The 18,057-nt window shown below is 52.5% G+C and overlaps 1 protein-coding gene across 1 annotated transcript in view; it reads right to left on the bottom strand.

Moving 5' to 3' along the window:
• KIF26B (kinesin family member 26B) overlaps positions 1-18,057 on the bottom strand; it is a 385,937-nt gene that overhangs the window by 55,160 nt on the left and 312,720 nt on the right. Inside the window, exons 6-9 of the mRNA XM_037150905.2 lie at positions 15,818-16,024; positions 11,173-11,266; positions 9,709-9,971; positions 6,739-6,922 (exon numbers count right to left, since the gene is read on the bottom strand). Of these exons, the coding sequence (XP_037006800.2) occupies positions 6,739-6,922; positions 9,709-9,971; positions 11,173-11,266; positions 15,818-16,024 (748 nt within the window). The remainder of the gene's footprint in view (positions 1-6,738; positions 6,923-9,708; positions 9,972-11,172; positions 11,267-15,817; positions 16,025-18,057) is intronic.

Here is an 18,057-nt window from a genome sequence, read left to right on the forward strand (position 1 = left end):
GTTACTCAGGCAGCTCCACGGCAAAGGACCCCGCTCTCGGGACGGGACATTCTCTTTACCTCCCACCATCCGCAGTGGAAAATCCTCAGAAGGGAAGATGCAAGACGCTTCTCCCCTTCATCCCATTTTTCTATCAGGCAAGATCTGGTCACGGTAGCACGCTAGAGAAATAGTTATTTTTAAAGCAAAATATCATCTCTTTTGCAACCTAATTATACAGACAGGAGACGCTCAGCTATTCCACGTGCTCCGCAGATTAAAGGGCAAAGACGGGCCAATTTGGACTTTCCGACCATGTGATGTAATGGAATAAAGCGCATCATGTAATGCTCAAATAGTAAAACAATACAGAGAACAAAGGCATGGCTTAGGCTGTGCTGAAGAATAATATAAAATACCTATAATTACACCTGCATGACTCAAAACGAGAGTCACATGTAGACAACGGGAACTCGACTCTGCTCCATACCCCCTGGCGTCTCAGCTGTCACAGAATCCTTAGCTCCACACACGGCATTGAATCAGGAAGGGTTCAAGGGGAGCGAGCAAGGCCATGGGCTATTACTGGGAATTTACGTCCCTGGCGGTGGCTGGAGAGGAAGCAGTTCTGTAATCAATGAACCCGATAGGTAGGTGCTAATTAGCAGCAGTTAAGAAGCGGGCTCTTTATCGACTTTTCGGGTCTCTGGAGTCCCAGCCACAGGGTTATAGGGACATAACTCAGTCTGCCTTGAGTCATTCTGTACTTACGTTCTGATATGTAGGTTTTAAGTCTAGACTCTGCCCACACCAAATTAGTCACCTGGCTTTACTCTCCCCGCCGCCCCCAGGAAGCCACATACCAATTCTGCCCCATTCCCACCCTACCGGCCCAGGTGTTCGCTGAGTGAGTCCCTGCTGGGGCCAGGAAACGCTGCAATTTTCCCAACACCACTCAGCTCCTACGATAATCCTGTAATGCGAGCATCAGCTCCACTTTGTAGAGAGGATGAGGTTCCCAGGTGGGAACTAAATGGCCCGAGACCTCGTAGAAGGTGCGCACTGCTGGACGCCATGTGAAAGCCCAGAGCTACGTCTGCAGCACCTTGCACTCACCTTCCCACGACTCGGCAGTCCCCCAACTTTGCCGCCCATTGGATTCGCCTTGGAATCTTCATAAATAATGTGGACGTCCACACCCACGCTTTCTAACTTGACCCGAGTGTAGTCTGACAGGGGCACTGGGAGCCATCGAAACGCTAAGTGCTTGGTGTCCTGGCCAGGTTAACCGATGCTCTCCATGGTGACCCCAGCGCGCTGGCAGCCAGCACTGGCGGTGGCCAGTGCTGCCTGTCCCCAGGTGAGTCCATGCACTTTCGTCCCCCACCATGAGATATAGATAGCAGCAGGGTTTCTCCCTACATTGAATCGTGCCTCCTTTACTCGGGATTATAGGCAAAAATATAATCGCACACTATGTACACCACTAGCATGGGATAGTGGAAAGACAGCTCACATCTCTAAACCAAAGGCAATGCTTTGGAAAGATGTGATAAAAATGAGTTATTTTTCTTTTAGAAAAAGATGCTGAAAATAGGTGTGAATGAGAAATTACAGAGTGGAAACAATTTTAAGAGTCTAGAAAAAGTCTACACCCAGTTGGCTACACAAACGTATTTGAAGTTCCCAAATCAGTTAGAAGAAATTTAAAGCAAAAACCAGATTTTAACACAAATGTGGTTTCTGGAAGTCAGAACCTTAACTTGGAAAACCATCTCAGAGAGGAAGTCACGCGCTGTATCAGAAGACTGACGATAAAATACACACTTGTATACGTTGAAATCACATGCTTGTGGCATGCATGTATCGTTTCATAGGATTTCCCTTTTCTTTACTAATTTTCTGGGCTAACTGACCGTCTTCTACTGCATTACAGAAAAGGGCATCTCTGAACCACCACCCCCCATCTGCTCCTAAGGAAGGTGACTGCATGGCCCTTCCCTTTCTGAAACAGCTGAACTAGATGCAAGAGACACTCATTCATGGTTTAGAGCACAGCACACGTTCCATCTGATTCGGCAGAAGGACTGAGCACGGACTCACAAATGGGCCTGTGGAGGACAGACACATGGACGCTCTGTCCTCGGGGAACTTGTAGCCTAATGAGACTGAGATGAGCCCACAAATGACCGAAACGCCAGGTGAGAGAAGGCAATGGCTCACCATCCCTCCTGTTATGGGACCTACAGGAGAGAGATGGGGGAGGTGGTTTATGCAGAAACTGAGGTGCAGGCAGAGTTTTTATTATTAGTGTCATTAACAATATGACATTAACCACCTCCCTCCTTTCCAAAAGGAGGTGGCCCTGACCTTGGTGGTAGGAGAGATTGAAAACAGAAGTATGAAAAGACGATGGGTGGGGTTCCAGTTTTCAAGGTCCCCAAAGAGGCGAGGGGTCAGGACCGTAAGGAAGTCAACAGGGTGGGAGGAAGTGGACCTACAGGACAGCGGGGGGGGGGGGAACCGAGGCACAGGGACAAGGTTCTGAGGCTACGGGGAGAGCAGCTGAGGTGACACACCCGATGAGCTCCTTCTCCCCTGTAAATGGGAAGTTTTAGGGACCTCTGCGGATAGTGAAGCTTGAGAACTGCCGTCTGATGGAGGGGCAGGCAGATTCAGTGGGACTACTGTGGGGGTTCTGGGCCACACAGAACTTAAAAATTATATTACGGAAGTCTAAAAATATAGCACTGTAATTTCATTGCCGGCCAAGGGGGAGGCGAGAACCCTGCAGCAAGCCCCTAAGTGTGGGAGCCCTTACTACACAGGGCTGTGCAGCGGCAGGCGCAGAGGCCTGGCTACGCCTCCCTTAGGAGCCACATTCTTAGCTAGACCTCGTCCCACATCCACCACCCAAATCGTGGGGTTCTAGAGTCCTAGGGACCACACTGTCCTGGACAGGGCGTGAGCCGAGTCACCCTGTCCTGAGACACACAGAGGGCAGATGGTTGTCGACAGAAAACTGAGCTTAAGGAAATCACCGGCTCAGACTTGTGCACAGGCACTAGGTCATGGTCTCAGCCAGCCCGGCCCACACCTGGCCCGTAGCTTCCCACAGAGGCAATAAAGTGAATGAATGAATCAGAGATACAGCGTCGTTCTCGACCCTGGACAACAGTCTCCCGCAGGCTTCGATAACTCATCCAAGTGATGCTTTTATAAACCATCTTTATCAAGGACTTGAAACTTCTGCACCGTGAACATATCATGCGAAGCCCCACTAGTTCCATCTTGCTTTGACTCTGAGAGGCTCCTAATCAGAAAACCTTTGGGGTCCCTTTCCCAACGCTGGCATTCCCAAGGGGTTCCTCAGCCTTGGGAGATGTCTCTGAGCAAAGAAGGGAGCTTCCCTGTCCGGCGAAGAACTGGCCCCACTAATGCCCCCAAAACTTTGCAAACTGGGGAAGTATTTTAAGCTGAACCTTCTGCTGTCTGCAAAACCACGATGCATCAACGCAATTTTCTTCTCTATCTTGACTGGACATGTTTGATACAGTCTTGTCTGTCTGCCTCAGTGTGGCTCTGTGTGTGTACGTGTGTGTGTGTGTAAAACGCACATGTGTGCATCCGTTTCAGGTGCACGCGTACGTGGGTGTTAGTTACTGCCCCAGAGGCCTCTCTGCATCCATCATCTGCGCTTCTAATGGCCAGTGAACAGCAACACTCTGCTCTCTGCTCCCCCACAGGGCAGCTAATTAATAAACTTTCCCTTAATTGAGTTCTGGCTGCCAGGTCCACGGGGGTCATTCCTTACATAGAAGTAAACAAAATTTCCATTTTAAACAACACTCCTAATCCGCTCATTACATTTTCAACAGAAGTCAAGCCGGCTGTGGGCTGGGAAGCCACGTGCCTTCTGGCCTGATCCCCTCCCCGCAAGGAGCCAGGTGTGGCGGGCAGGAGACATCGCGGGGCAGTGGGGGTGGGGGGGGGCCCTGCCCCTCACATCTGCCTGGCCTCCATCCCTTCTTCATTCTCACTTGTAGACACATTAGAAAGAACCCAAAGAGGTTTTGGAAATGTCATTTATAGTACTTGCCTTTGTCTTTAACCTAAATTCATTATTTAAAGGCAATCCGCTTCCATAGTTAATAAATAGGAAGAAGAGGAATTTTAAGTCAAATCTTTAATAAGCGCCCAGGATTGGTTAAGGACCGACATGGGGTGCATTGGCCTGCACTTGGGTGGAGGCCAAGTTTTAAGTTCTTACAGTTGCAGTAATTTCATGAACTGCTTCTTGTTTTCAGGAGTCCTCCCCATTTTCAGGTTCCAAACGGAGCGCAGGACTACGGAGTGAAAAGTGGAAAATCAGAAACAGAGCTGTTTTCAGCTCGGTGCGCAATCTCCCGGGAGGAGGCGGTTACCTCCCCTCCTGAGTTTTCCACTCAGCACCATTTGGAAGCCATTTGGCTCAAGGGTCAGGTCTTTTGTGAGTCACCCTTCGCCAAAAGTACAAGAATTCCCTGCAGGCTGTGATTACTTTTATTATTATTATTATTGACAGCTTAAAAGAATAAAATAAACATTTTTCGCCCTCCCACATTCATGCAGGGAAAACACAGCCCAGGGGAAAAACACAGCTGAGGACTGGATTTAAAGCTCAGATGGTCAGGAGAAATGAGGATAAAATTCTGGTCCTCATTTCCAAGGTCTGGATCCTCTTGTCTCCGCCCTAATCCCTCATTTCCTCCTTTAAGAAAGTCATTCTAAGCGGAAATGCTGTCCACATTGTGAGCCCTTCCTTGAGAATCAATCTTCCCGGAAAGATCCCCATTGGAAATATTTCCCTCACCCTGTCAGCCCCTTCTCACCATGGCGGTTGCCACGGGAGACTGCCCTGCTGGTCTGTGTCCCCAAGTGCCCAGGGCACGCAAGTGAGGGCCAGTGTAGGTGGCCCAGCTGTCCCTGTCAGAGCCACGAGGGCTCGCCCTAGGGAGTGAGACTCCAGCCCGGGTGAGATTCCAGTCCTGAGGGTGGGGGTGCGGGGCCAATCCTTGGGCCCAGTCACAACCATATGAGGAGCAGCACATGAAATAAGTGAGCAGCGAGTACATATGACCACATGGATGACTCTCAGATTCATCTAAGATGCTGAATGAAAGATCCAGACACACAAAGCCACATGAGTCCATTCATACGACATTCTGGATTAAGGCAAAACTACTAGGCCAAAAATCAGATCAATGGTTCAGGGGCAGAGGAGGGAACTTATTTACTACAGGAGACAAGAGGAAACTTTACGTGGTGTGGCTTTGTTCTCTGTCTTGATAGTGGTGGATACACAACTGTGTAGATTCCCCAAAACTCATCTAATGACACATATAAAGGGTACGTATCACTGCATGTAAATTATGCCTCATTAAACCTGAATCAAAGCAACAACAGCAGAGCAGCAACCGCGGCAGAAGCCTGGGTCGACAGAGGCACTGAGGTGGGGGACAGGGAAAACTTCCACTTGGTGGCAACAGACATCCCCAAGAGCCATCTCCAGGACACTGGCTTTCATGACTTGGCAGAAGGTGGGGAGCTCACCCCCAGATTCCAGCGGAATGTCTTGACTCCAGGCTCTACCTCTAATCAGGTCGGTAGACGGCCTCTGTGTTGGACAGCTTCATGATTTCCAGCCACTAACGTTAGTCTCCTCACTTGGGGGGGGAGGTGTGTGTGTGTGTGTGTGTTTTGTATGGGCTTTCTTGAGACGATTGTTCAGAAAGCACTGGGGGCCAGCTGCCTGTGTTTTACAAGCCCTTACAGAGATGGATGCTGAGCAGTGGTGGAAGCCGCCGCCAGGGCAAAAGCCCAGTGAGGTCCACTCTGCCCGTGGTCCAAGACCCCAGCTGAGAGGCCGGGCTGAGGGCTGGCACCCAAGTGCTGAGCACGGACGGACACTGCTTGTCCGTCAGAGCCCGGAGCTCGCACCCGGGTCAGTGAGGTCCAACGCAGCCACGAGGGGCCTGTGTGACCCAGAGCCGGGCTGCGGCAGTGGGGCCGTCACGGGGACTGGGGCTGGCTGATTACAGAGCAATGTCGCTGATGGCCGTTTCCTGAGTTGGGGGGGGGCAGCCAGAGTCTGGTTACTCAAATGTCTGATCTACAGACGACTTACAAAGCACCAGTTGGTATCTTACGGGTCTATGCAGGAGACTCAAGCTAATGATGGATAATAACATTGTGTTTGGTGGGAAAAGGCTGGTTTCTGATGATATGCGCCTTCAAGGTTTGTGAATCAAAAGATGGCATTGAGTAGCTGCTTGCTTTTTTTTTAATCCTCACTAGAGAACATGCTTCTTGATTTTTTAGAGAGGGGAAGGGAGAGGGAAGGGAGGGAGAGAAATATCAGTGTGAGAGAGAAACGTCGAACCTGCAACCCAGGTACATGCCCTGACTGGGAACTGAACCCACAATTTTTCAGTTTGTAAGACGATACTTCACCTCATTGAGCCACACTGGCCAGGACTCTTTTGCTCTTTTTAAACTCTGTTCTCTCACATCTTCATGGCAATGACATTCACAAATGATCTTTACCAAAGCAAATCCTCTCCCCTCAGACAATCCCAGAGTAAACTTCAGCCCAGACTCAACACCGATCTTGAGTCACTTGAGACTGGTGAGTTGTGCCAGGTGAACAGAAGGTCACAGTCACCCCACCAATGGGCCTCTCCCCAGGGTGAGGGCTGGTGAGGAGGCTCGGCGACTTACTTCCCCCCTTCCCGCTCTTCTCCATCCGGTACTGGTAGATGTGCAGCGTGAAGAGCATGTGGGAGTTGCGGTGGTCGTCCTCGTCGCAGTCCTGCTGGCTGCCCCGGCGCGAGGCGATGGCGGCGTCCAGGAAGAAGGCGGCCTTCTCCGCCGTGGGCGCCCGCAGCTCGCTCTGGTTCTGCAGCTGGAAGACACAAGCCCGAGCTGCAGCTGCAGCTGCAGCTGGAGGAGGGTCACCTGTCCCCGCCCCGCACCTGTCTGTTCCACGTGGCGCAGCTCCCTGCCTCGCCAAGGCAGGAAGTCCTTCTAGAACGCGGTCCTACACTCACGTGCAATGCTCAGCCTAATTCGTTCCTGTCTGAAGATTCATGCCGAGCACATGATCGAGTGACACACGTTTTTACTCATTTGTAATTTAGGTAGAATCTCTGAATAGCAGGAATGACAAAGCAAGCGGACGTATCTGAATGGGAGCAGAGGACAGCTCACCAAAGCACAGGCAGTCTAAGAGAACGTGAAGGACAGGACTGCGTCTGGGCGTCAGAGATCAGAGGGCTGGACACAGGCCACACGGTGTGATTTTCACTGATAGAGTGGATGTCCCAGAGAAGTGAGAGCGCTTGGTCAGCTTTAGCTCAACTCTCATTTTCTTCCCCAGCTATTTAATTAAAGCCAATTATAGGCCACAGTGACTGGAATAGTGACAAGAAGTGTCAAAGACATAGGAAAACACCCAGGATACTTGGATGCCTCATGCGTGTCATTTAGCAGAGACCCAGTTCTACCTTTATGACTAAATCCACATGTGTGGCACACTCACTAATGACTGAAGAGAGCACCGTGGGCAAGGTACCCAAACCCTGGAGACCCCTGGCCATCACCATAAACCCCAATCAGAACGCATTCCACCAGCTCTCCCTTTCTGGGGGCAGAAAAGAAAACTCATTATGTATCCGGAGAAGTGATCTGCGGTGTACATTTCAGGGTCGGTACAGGTCCCGAATGTTTTCTACTCTGATGTTAACTGGACCTACAATTCTGAACTGTTGAGGGATGGCATTTGGGATCTGAGACCATGAAAACCATCAGACTTCAAAGGGATATTCTGTCGTGTTTCTGGTTTGGGACTCAGAATGGCCAAAAAGTCGAGCAGAGAATTTTCACGATTTTTCAATAAGAAGAATTCAAGTTGGTTAGCATGTTGGTCTCTTCCTCTTTTTTTTTTGCCCTCAGGCTGAACTTTCACCTACATGGAACTTCACTAATGGAGAAGTGAATGGACATTACCACACATCTGAGGGTCTGGGCAGTTCTTGGGGCAGGAGCCGTGGGTAGGGGACACTGCTTTCCATCACAGGTGCCACAAAGACACCTCTGAGCATGTCTCGTGCTTCAGAACAGTGGTTCTCCGAGTGTGGTCCCTGGGCCACCAGCCGCATCAACACATGGGAATGTGCTACAGAAGCCTGTTTTACATCTCTGTCTGAGAGCTACTGAGTGAGAACTTCTACAGGGAAGCCAGTGATCAGTGCTTTAGTGAGTCCTCCCGGTGACTCTGACCAAGACTGAAGTGTGAGAACCACCGGATTAAGGTTTTCATGACCAGCTAGTTCATATTCTAACGAGGTTCCCCATCCAAATGGTATCTGGTGCAGCCGTTAAAACCGAGCAACCAATTTCAGTCAGACGTGGTACCCACCCTTTCGGAGTTACCAAGAGCTAACCGGGCAACCACAACATAGCTGCTGCGAGTGTCAACTCAGGAGAGACATCTAAGAGGGCTTCCGGGAAGAAGAGACAGCTCGCTGCGAACTAAAGGATAAGGAGCTAGCCAGAGGAAGAACCAGAGGGAGGAGGAGTGTTCCATACACAAGAAACAAAAGGTGCAAAGGCCCAGAGGTAAGGAGCATGGCTGGTACCTTAGAGCTTTGCTACTGAGAGTTTGTTAGAAATAAATGCAAGATCAAGGCCACCAGCCCAGACCTGCAGAACCAGAATCTGCATTTTAACAAGTTCCCCACCGATTCATAGGCACACTGAAGTCTGAGAGGCACGGCTCTCTTAGGGGACTTACATGTAATTTAAGAGGAGTGTGGTAAGGAGGGGAGTGGCCAGAGACGATGCTGGAAAGGTAGACAGGTACACACAGGGCCTCGGAAGCCATGGCCTGGAGGGTTCACAATGGCAATGGAAGGAGCTAAGCTGGGCGGGGGCACGTAGTCAGCTGTGAGAAGATGGGGGGTCGTCACCGGTGAAAACAACCCCACCTGGGAGTGAGGCAGGTACACACTGAACCTTCCATCTAAGAAAGGAGGCATCAGGTGAAACTGGGGAAGAAAGCCTGCTGCCAGGACGGGAAGAATCGACGATTCTGGGTGTGAAGCAGTCTGCTCCAGGCCATGCCGACCTGGAGAGGAAAACCGCGAGAGGGGCTGTGGAAACAGGCGTGACGCCCTGAAAAGGGCCATCGGAGCCTCTCTCGGCTTCTACAGCTCCAGCAATTATATCATGGCACTAATTGGAAAGTGGTTATTAGTTTTCCCTGCAGCACTCCTAATCCGGCTGCAAACCGGTGCCAGGAATACAGTTTACAGAGCCATAAACAGTCCCGGTAACGGCCGTGGCTATTTGTGCAGAGCAGTAAACATTTCGGTTTGCTGTTAAACAAAAGAAAGAGTGTACTTTCCCCTTCCCCCTGAAAGGGGCGTAGAGAAAGTAAATTCAATTTCCTCGAACTGCTACAACCATTGTGATTCCTGCTCATTGTCAATTAGGTTCAAGGTACAAATATTTAGGTTGGCCGAGCAGATGGCCCCGCAGCTGCTGGCCGTAAAGTTCCAGTCCACTTTAACGTAAACACCCGTGGGCCTCTCGGTGGACTTGTCAGTCCGTCGCTGGCTGAGCACCCTAGCCTCAGAGGCAGAGCTGAGCCACCTCGGAGCCGCCCAAGCCCCCAGCCGGAGCGGTCACCTGCGTGCCACAGATGGGGTCCTCGCACAGGTACACGCCGGGGGACTGGCCGTCCTGCAGACTGCCCGTGGCCACCTCGGAGAGCAGGTCCCGCAGGTTCTCTTCTTTGCCCCAAACCTCCACGGCCGAGATCCGGACCGAGAACCGGGCTCCGGTCTTTTCTTTCCGCTCGTTGATCAGCTTGAAGAGCCAGGAGATGGCGCAGGGGATGATGCCGAGGTTCTGCATGGAGTCGTCCTTCCCAATCATGGTGTAGGATTTTCCTGGGGGGCCGGGAACAAGGGAAGAGAGAACGGCAGCTTGAGTGTCCAGAGGTCATTCTACAGTCTCAGGAATAGATGCCAAGGATGACGCAGGAGACAGGCATGGAGGTGTGGGGGGAGGGAAGAGAGGAACTGAGAAGGGGAGCGAAATAGCCCTTGGCAATAACAAAAAGACCTTTCCTAGTGCTTCTGATTAAATGGCTGCAATAAAGACTGCCACGGCCCTGGCAAGTGACAAGATCAACTCACCACGAACCTCCAGGAGGACCCCACACACCAGAAGCTGCCCATTTCTGCCGAGTTGAACGGAGAGCGGGAAGGCGGGGACCACTTGTCACTGTCACCACCCCACGGATTACAACCACCTACTTGCACTTTATATCCTTTCTCAAGTTAAATGCTGTGTATATTTTTATAGCATGAGCCAAGTGCACCGAAATCTGGGTCACTGCTTTGGTCAGAGATGGAGAGAAGGAAGGGGCAGGAAGGCCGAGTGGCCATGGGGTGAAAAGGGCTTTCTGTCCCGGCCTGTCCCTGGTCCCCATTGTCTCTGTTGGCAGCTCAGCCAAGGGACAGTGTCTGGAGCTTCCCCAAGTTGCTAACCTGTCCAGCATGTAAGGGAAGACCCGGTGAGCAGATGGCCACAGGGCAGGATGAAGGCACTGTGGGGGCGTGAGGTGCCTCCTCGTGACCCAGCACCCAGCACGGGGGCATCTGGACAGCTGGGTGTTGGGAACCAAGGACGGTGGGCAGACCCTCCCTGGATGGGTCCACTCATGGTCTGGGCTTTGCATGGAGCCGCTCCTGACTTTTAGTTCGGCTCCATCACCAACCCAAATCCTCCTGTATTTTGGGGGGTGGGGGTGGGAGGGGCTCTCTGCTTCCCAACAGCCCCTGTTCAGGAAATGTGCATTTTCCTGCTGGCTTTCTGGGCGTGACCCTGACCTGGATCAGATGGGAACAACCCTGCTGTATGCCTCTGTTCATCTTTTGAACTTGAAGGCCTTCCCAGATGACTGGGCACCCACTGTGAATAGGAATTTACATTTCAAGAGCAGAAATGATCCTTCGTGGTTATTTGGTTCAGCACCTAAGGGAGACAGCCTTCCTTTCACCTGAGGACTCTGGGGCCACACAGAAGAATGGAGAGGGGGACCGGGAATCCAGCATGCAAGGACGAAGACGCACGACTCTCACTGACCCAGCTTGGCGTGGCCGAAACAGAACACGCAGCCGTCCGCCCCGTTGACCACGGACTGGATCACCTCTGCCACGGTCCCGGCACACACCTCCGCCTGGCAGACACAAGGGGAGACACGTGGTGAGTGGGCCGTCAGTAGTGGAACAGGAGCCCGCTTTCCTGGGGCCATGACATCCCCAGATGGGTCGGCCTCTAACTCAATCCTCAGACGCTCCGTCCCCTCCGGCACCGCCCGCCCTGTGCCGGCCTGAGCGTTTCACGTGGTAACTGCAAACCTCCCTTCTGCTCACTGCTGGGACCTTTCAGCTGCTGTCTGCACACCAGGCAGGGCGTGGGCCGGATGGGAACACAGGGCGCTTTCATGGACCCCATGGACATCCATGACGGCCTCTGAACAAGGCATTTAGACTTTCCGTGTGCTCTCTGCTAGCTAGATCCTTCCTTTCCACACACACACACCCTGCCCCCTCATGAAATGGGCCAGCCTCGGTACAGGGAACACAATGACCTGCCGTTTCAGCACAGTGACCGGGAGAAACACTAATTCTAATCGAGGCAGGAGATTCATGGTGTCTGTCTGCTTTCTCTCCCAGTCTCCTTCCTTTCTCAATCTCATCCTCCCCTTTCCAAAAGCAGACTTTTCTTTCTTTCTCCACAGATATTACATTCAACATGTACAAATCCTTGACAGACAGAACTCGGGCCCGGCTCCTGCGGACTTTCTGTGTTTCTCCATGAACAGCCAGCCGCATAGCGCTCTGTCAATAATGAGGACTCAGTCAATTTTGTGGACCAACGCGGAACTCTGGGAACTCTTTGGTTGGCCCCCAGGGGCTTCCACAGCAGTGGGGGCACAGAATTATTCGCCGTGTGCTCCTGCCTTGGATTCTGTCTCGGCGCCGGAGTCGGATCTCTTGGAAACATCCAGAGGCCGTGCGAACAGGCTCCACAGTCCTCTGAGTGAGGGGCCTCCCGGCAGGAACCTGAGCGCTGGGGCCAGGCCGTGAATGCAGTCATTCAGCGCCAGGCTGCGGCAGCACAATGAACCTAAGAGCTCAGAAACCAGTGGTCTCTACCGCCGGCAGGGAAAAACCACACTCCTCACCGCCGTGGCTTGTTCCGGTGGAGGTCGCCTCAGCAACTCTGGTGGGGGCGACTCCTAAGCGAAGGGGACAGCAGGACAGGACTGCCGTGGGGTGGGGACCACAGGATCTATCATAGAATAGATACAGGACCCAGGCCATGAGAGCCTGGCTGAAAACCCCCCAAACGGAGGCTGTAGAATCTTAAAGGAATTTGCCAGAGGCTGAATGAACTCAGCCTTTATTGGACATAAAGGGAGATGGGGGTGAGGAGGCTAAGAGCCCACCCTGATGCATCCATAAACTGCCTTAGATTCAAGGTCAGCAGGGAGAGTGTCGGTTGCGCATGGACCGAAGGGCCTTCAGCACGTCTCCGGTGCCCAGGTCCGGCAGAGGAGAGGCGAGAGGCGCACACGGCTCAGGGCTGGTGGACTCCCCTGGCCGAGTTCCTGCCCGGCACCCACTGAGGAGTGTGGGGAGTGAGCTGTGCCCTCTGGTGTGTGTTAGGAGGTGACACCAGTCCCTGATGCTGGGTGCTGCTTTTCCAGGGCTGAGTGAAGCAGGCAGCCTGAGTGCAGACCCCGTGGCCAAGGCCAAGTCCGCAAGAAGCCTCTGCTGCCCCACAGGTCTGAATCCTGCCCCCCCATCCCTCCTGCTAATAACTGAATCTGTGCCCTCCCACATTCTCAGACTGAAGCCTAGTGTGGTGGTAGCAGGGGTGGGCGCTGAGGGCCGTGATGAGGTCATGAGGGCGGAGCCCTCGGGAGTGGGATTATAGAAGAAGCCCGGAGAGCTCTCTGGTCCCTTCCACCACGTGAGGGGACAGCAAGAAGGCGCCGCTTGGGGGCTCTTCCCAGACACCAGATTTGCCAGCACCGTGATCTTGGCCTTCCAGCCTCCAGAACCACGAGAAATAAATTTCTGTTCTTATAAGCCATCCAGTCTGTGCTATTTTGTTATGGCAGTTCTAACGGACTGTGTCCCCTCTCCAAAGCCAGACCCAGCAGGCAGGAGAGGACAGCCAAGGACACTCAAGGACACTAAGGATGACTCCTGAGGGCAGAGAAAGCAAAACTCTGAGCCCACAACGGCAGCTGGCATCAAGGACCTTGGAGCACAGGCCACCCCGTACACTGTCTGGCCCCTCTGTGTGGAGGCTGGAAGGAGCTTGCCCTGTGAGGGCTGAGGCTGGCCACAGCCGCAGCATGATACCAGCATTAAAAATGATGATTTAATAGTAAAAATAGCTCACATTTTTTGAGCACTGTGTTCTCAGTACCTCATGGGTGTCAATTCAGGGACTCGCTACAGCCTTGAGGAGGCACATTTGGGTTCTGTGTTCATTCTACAGATGACACTGAGGACCAGAGACATTCAGAGACAAGTGCGACTTGTCCAAGGACACACTGCTCGGAAACAGTGGGTAAAATGACAGGTGGCCAAAGACACACCACCATATGGAGCAGAACCCAGAGAAGAATCTAGAGAAGATATCCGCTCAGGAAAGGGACTGTAAACGAGAGACTTCATCTGTGAGACTCAGGGTCCTTGTGTGTCGGGGGAGAGGAGCTTCCCTGCCTCCCCGCCACCGAATTCCAGGAAGAACAAATGGGTTGATGCGTAGGCATCTTCTTGAAAACGGCAGATGTTCTTGAAGTGCGGTTTATTATGTGCGGTGTTGAAAATTTCAGCAAACGTGAAGTGTTCTAAAGTGAACGTGTCTGTCACACGGAGCAGACCGGCTCTGCCACCAGGTCTGAAATGTAAATAGAGACTCGCAATAAAAGCGGCTCCTCTTTCTGGAATGAACTTGAAAGGCATGCATCGTCCACGATGAATTTAGGGTTTACTTTGGAATACTGGGAGACTGGCCTTTGAGAAGTTTTAACTGCGCTATTTGAATTATTTGTAGGCCGCTTATTAGACCCAAAGTCAGGCTGAGCTTAGTGAGCCCATGGGCGGTACCAAACACGGAAAATGAAATGAAGGAGGAAACCAGTGAACTTGTTCATAAAGCACTTGTCTTTTCACAGTGAGCTGGTTGGGGAAACCGCATGCTCAGCTGGTTAATGAATGCGGCCTACCGCACGTCTCCGGGCGTCCGCGTGAACACCGTGTCTTTCTACACTGAGGCGCAACGTGGAAAAAACTAATAGGAGCTGCGAATGGTCGTTGTTATGCTCCCGGTTCTGCTAGAGGCTATGAGTCACTCTGCTACACACATCTTTCCAAGATTTATGCAAAATCAACGGTTTTGCATAAATCTTGGAAAGTGCTGGAAATTTATCGGGAAGGTGCAAGTGTCTGATGCCAACATGCGGGCAAAGTAGGCTACTGTCTACCTACAGCCTCAGTTATAGATGTCTACAAGGAGACTCACTTGCACCAATTCATTGCACATGAACTTCCCCGGATGGTGCAGCTGAATCTTCTCCCAGACACCCGTTCCTGCTGGGATTGGCTCTGGGGAATTTCATCTAGGAATCTCGGCACTGTGAGCTCCTAAGATCACACTCATAGCAGATTAACAGAAATGGCCACAGTTGTCCACCCTTCTCTGGGTGCATGCCCCTTGCCATATGACTTGGCAGCACCTTAATCAATAAAGGGAGTCTCCTCCCAGCCCTCCAACCCGAGTCAACAGAACACAGCAGAAGACGTGGTGTTTCGACTCTGAACCTCAGCCTCAAGAGGCCTACATGCTTGGATCATGCCACTGTCGTGAGAGCAAGTCCAAGACTTGTCTCCTGGTTGATGAGAGACAACGTGAAGAGAGACCAGGCGACCTGGCCAAGGCCATTCTAGAGCACCCTAAGGCCAGCCAGCCCCCAAACACCTGACGGCAGCCAGCCAAGATCCGCAGAGCTGACCACAGACACAGAAATGAGCCGAGTTGGGAGCAGAGGAAGGTCAGCTGACCCACAGACTCACGTGCAATAAGAAACTCTCGTTGGTCTAAGCCACTGAACTTTAGTAGGGCAGTTTGTCATGCAGCAGGGGCTGACCGATACAGTGGCTGTCCCTAGCCTCTCCCCTCCCCCACCGTCCGCCATTCCAGGCCACACGACTGCATGTCAGCCTCAGTCTCCCTGCCTGGTGCTCCAACTCCTCACTGGAACTCTAGACTCCGCCTCTCCAGGGTTCTAGGGTCCTGACTAATTCTAATCCAGCTCCCAGAAACACTCATCCCCTTCCACGCCCACACCCAGAAGTGGGGGCGCGGGCAGGGTCCTCAGGACCAGTTGCCTGCACCTCAGTACAGGGGTCCCTGAAACTCCCTGCTGTCTTTTTGCTTCTGGATGCCCCTACTGACTGGCTCGTACTTCCTTGTCCCCAAGGACAGAGTTTGTTGATATCCTGGCACAATGGTCCTGCCCAGGGTATGACAACAGTTATCCCGAAGAACGGGGCTGTTCAATGGAGCACTCAGTGGCTGCTACACCTTGTTGTGCGGGGTAGTGGGGGTAACTGGCCCCTCAGAGAGCCCACAGGTCCTAGTGAATGAGTGCAAGCTCCGTGAAATGAATTAACGCTGCCTGGCCCCGGGGAGGGGTGACACCCACCTGAGAAGCATCCTGTGGGAAAACCGCGTCAAAGGCAAACATCTTGGGAGGAACCTGGTTGCCTCTCTTCTGAAAGGCATTCTGACCTCCACACGCCAGGGGGTCATACAAGGTGATCTGCTTCTTCCGTGGGTCCACCTTTAAGAAAGAGCTGGACTCCGAGGTGTCGCGGGCCAGCGTGGAACAAATGCGAAGCATGACTTTCACCTGTTAAGAAACAGGAACCAGGACAGACGTGGAGTAAGTTGGATGCTGAATGATGGGTCACCCTAGTATACTCTGGACACATCAGTGTTCATGGCACAGCATGGAACCTTCCCAAGATAAATTTCCGATGACGTGCCCAATGAATTAGCAACGTGAGCCTCGGTGGATTGTGGGAAAACTGATTTATTTATAATTACCAGGTAGAATATTTCCGTGTGTCCATTACTTTATTATTGAAATGGCACGTCCTTGTCTTCCTGTTAATATAAATAGAAATTCAACGGTACCCTGGTGGCCCAATTACATGGATGAAAAGTAACCCGGGCCACCAGGCATTAGGGGCGGGTGTAGTCCCTGGAAGCTCACAGATCAATAAACCATGGACATAAAAGTTCGCTCCCATAATTTACTTCTTGCCTCTGCTCATCAGGACTCTTGAAGGAAAAAAATCCACATTCATTAGTGTCATTATTAAAGACCCATGCGGTGGCCTGTTTTTAAGGGCTGGCGTTTGAAATGTGTTCCAAGGGGCAACAGCGATCAAAGATTTGTTTGAACTGTGTTACTGGGGACCCCCTTAAGTGAGTGCCTGGAAGTTGACTTTTCAGGGGATGAAAGCACATCTCAGACCCACCCCCTGAGTAGTTGAACGTGGACGTTTCAGGTGCCCTTGACCCACTCAGCTCCGCCCCCAAGACCGAACGCAGAACTTGCGGAAGGGAAGCTGAAGCCTCCAGTCCTAGGAAAAGGGACAGCAGCTCCTGCATTGCCAGCCCTTCGTCGCCGAACTGCTGGTGCAGCCCGACTGTGTCCAGTGCCTGCTCTGTGCCAGGCACCGGGCTAGGCATTGGGGATGCAAAGACCTGTGATTTGTAAACCAGCAGGGCAGCCAGATGGACACAGGTAATGTTTGTAATGCAACGAAGCAAATTCTGAAGCTCTGTACAGGGTTATCTTTAAATTCCTCCCTGTGTCTTGCCTTCTTCATCCAACCAATGGCCAGGTCTGATATAATCTCAGTGGTGCAACTTTGGGGAGGAGGCTGTAAGTCTTTGAATCAAATATTTCAGACACACAGACACGCTCAGAGGAGAACCTATGGATTATACTGCGCTGCGCATCACAGAGTGAGGGCGTCCTCCCGCCCACCCAGCCCTGCAGACCGAGGCATGGGAACTGATTCGCAGTGTATAAAGCTGAAATGTAAAGAATTCATAGGGCGTTGGGCCCAGCTGTTCTCATCACTGAAGAACAGGATGCGTGTGGGTCCAGAGACCAGGGTCATGGTGAACAGGGCACAATGCCTGGATGAGGCCCGCCTCCCAGGGGGCAAGTCTTGGCTCTCCCACTGTGAGGTCACACGACAATCCCCGCCGTTCCCTGAGGGTCGGTTGCGAGCTAGGGCTGTGCTGTTGCCCAAAGCATCGCATGTACCCTTCCCCAAGCCAGGGCGTGGGCGCACTCGCCCAGACTTTATAGACAAGAAAACACACGCCACAGAGCTTGTCCCAAATCCCCGAACCTGTGGAGGCTAAGGCGGGGCTCTTCCCCTCCTGCTGGCTGACTCCAAAGCCCACTCTTCCCCACATGGCCACTGCCCCTGCCCCACACGGCCGGACTTGGCAGAGGCTCGGTGTCCTCACCTGTGCCATAGGAATAACAATGTCCGTCTGGTGGGTCTGTTGTAAGAACGAAAGGAGTTGGCATGTGAAGTACTGAGCACAGGCGGGTGCTCCATCCCAGAGTAGGTCTTTCCCTTCCTCCTCTTCCTCTTCTTCCTCCCCCTCCGCTCCCTCCTCCTCCCTATACTTGTGCCCTCCAATCACAATGTCCTAGCCTTTCCCAACCACAGTGTTACCAGTGAGGTTTTGGAACTCCTTGTCCTGGACTCTGGGTGCTGTGGATCACAGCAGGGTGGGCTCGCTGCAGGCCGAGCTGGGCCCGAGCACTGGGCCTTACAAGGCTCCTACTAGTGCAGCGTCGTCACGTCCCACAGTCAGCCTGCAGGTGACGGCAACCCCCACCCCGTCTGT

The sequence above is a fragment of the Artibeus jamaicensis genome, unplaced genomic scaffold (genome assembly GCF_021234435.1).
Source record: "Artibeus jamaicensis isolate MK-2021 breed Jamaican fruit bat unplaced genomic scaffold, CSHL_Jam_final scaffold_754, whole genome shotgun sequence".
In the NCBI taxonomy this organism is placed as follows: Eukaryota; Metazoa; Chordata; class Mammalia; order Chiroptera; family Phyllostomidae; genus Artibeus; species Artibeus jamaicensis.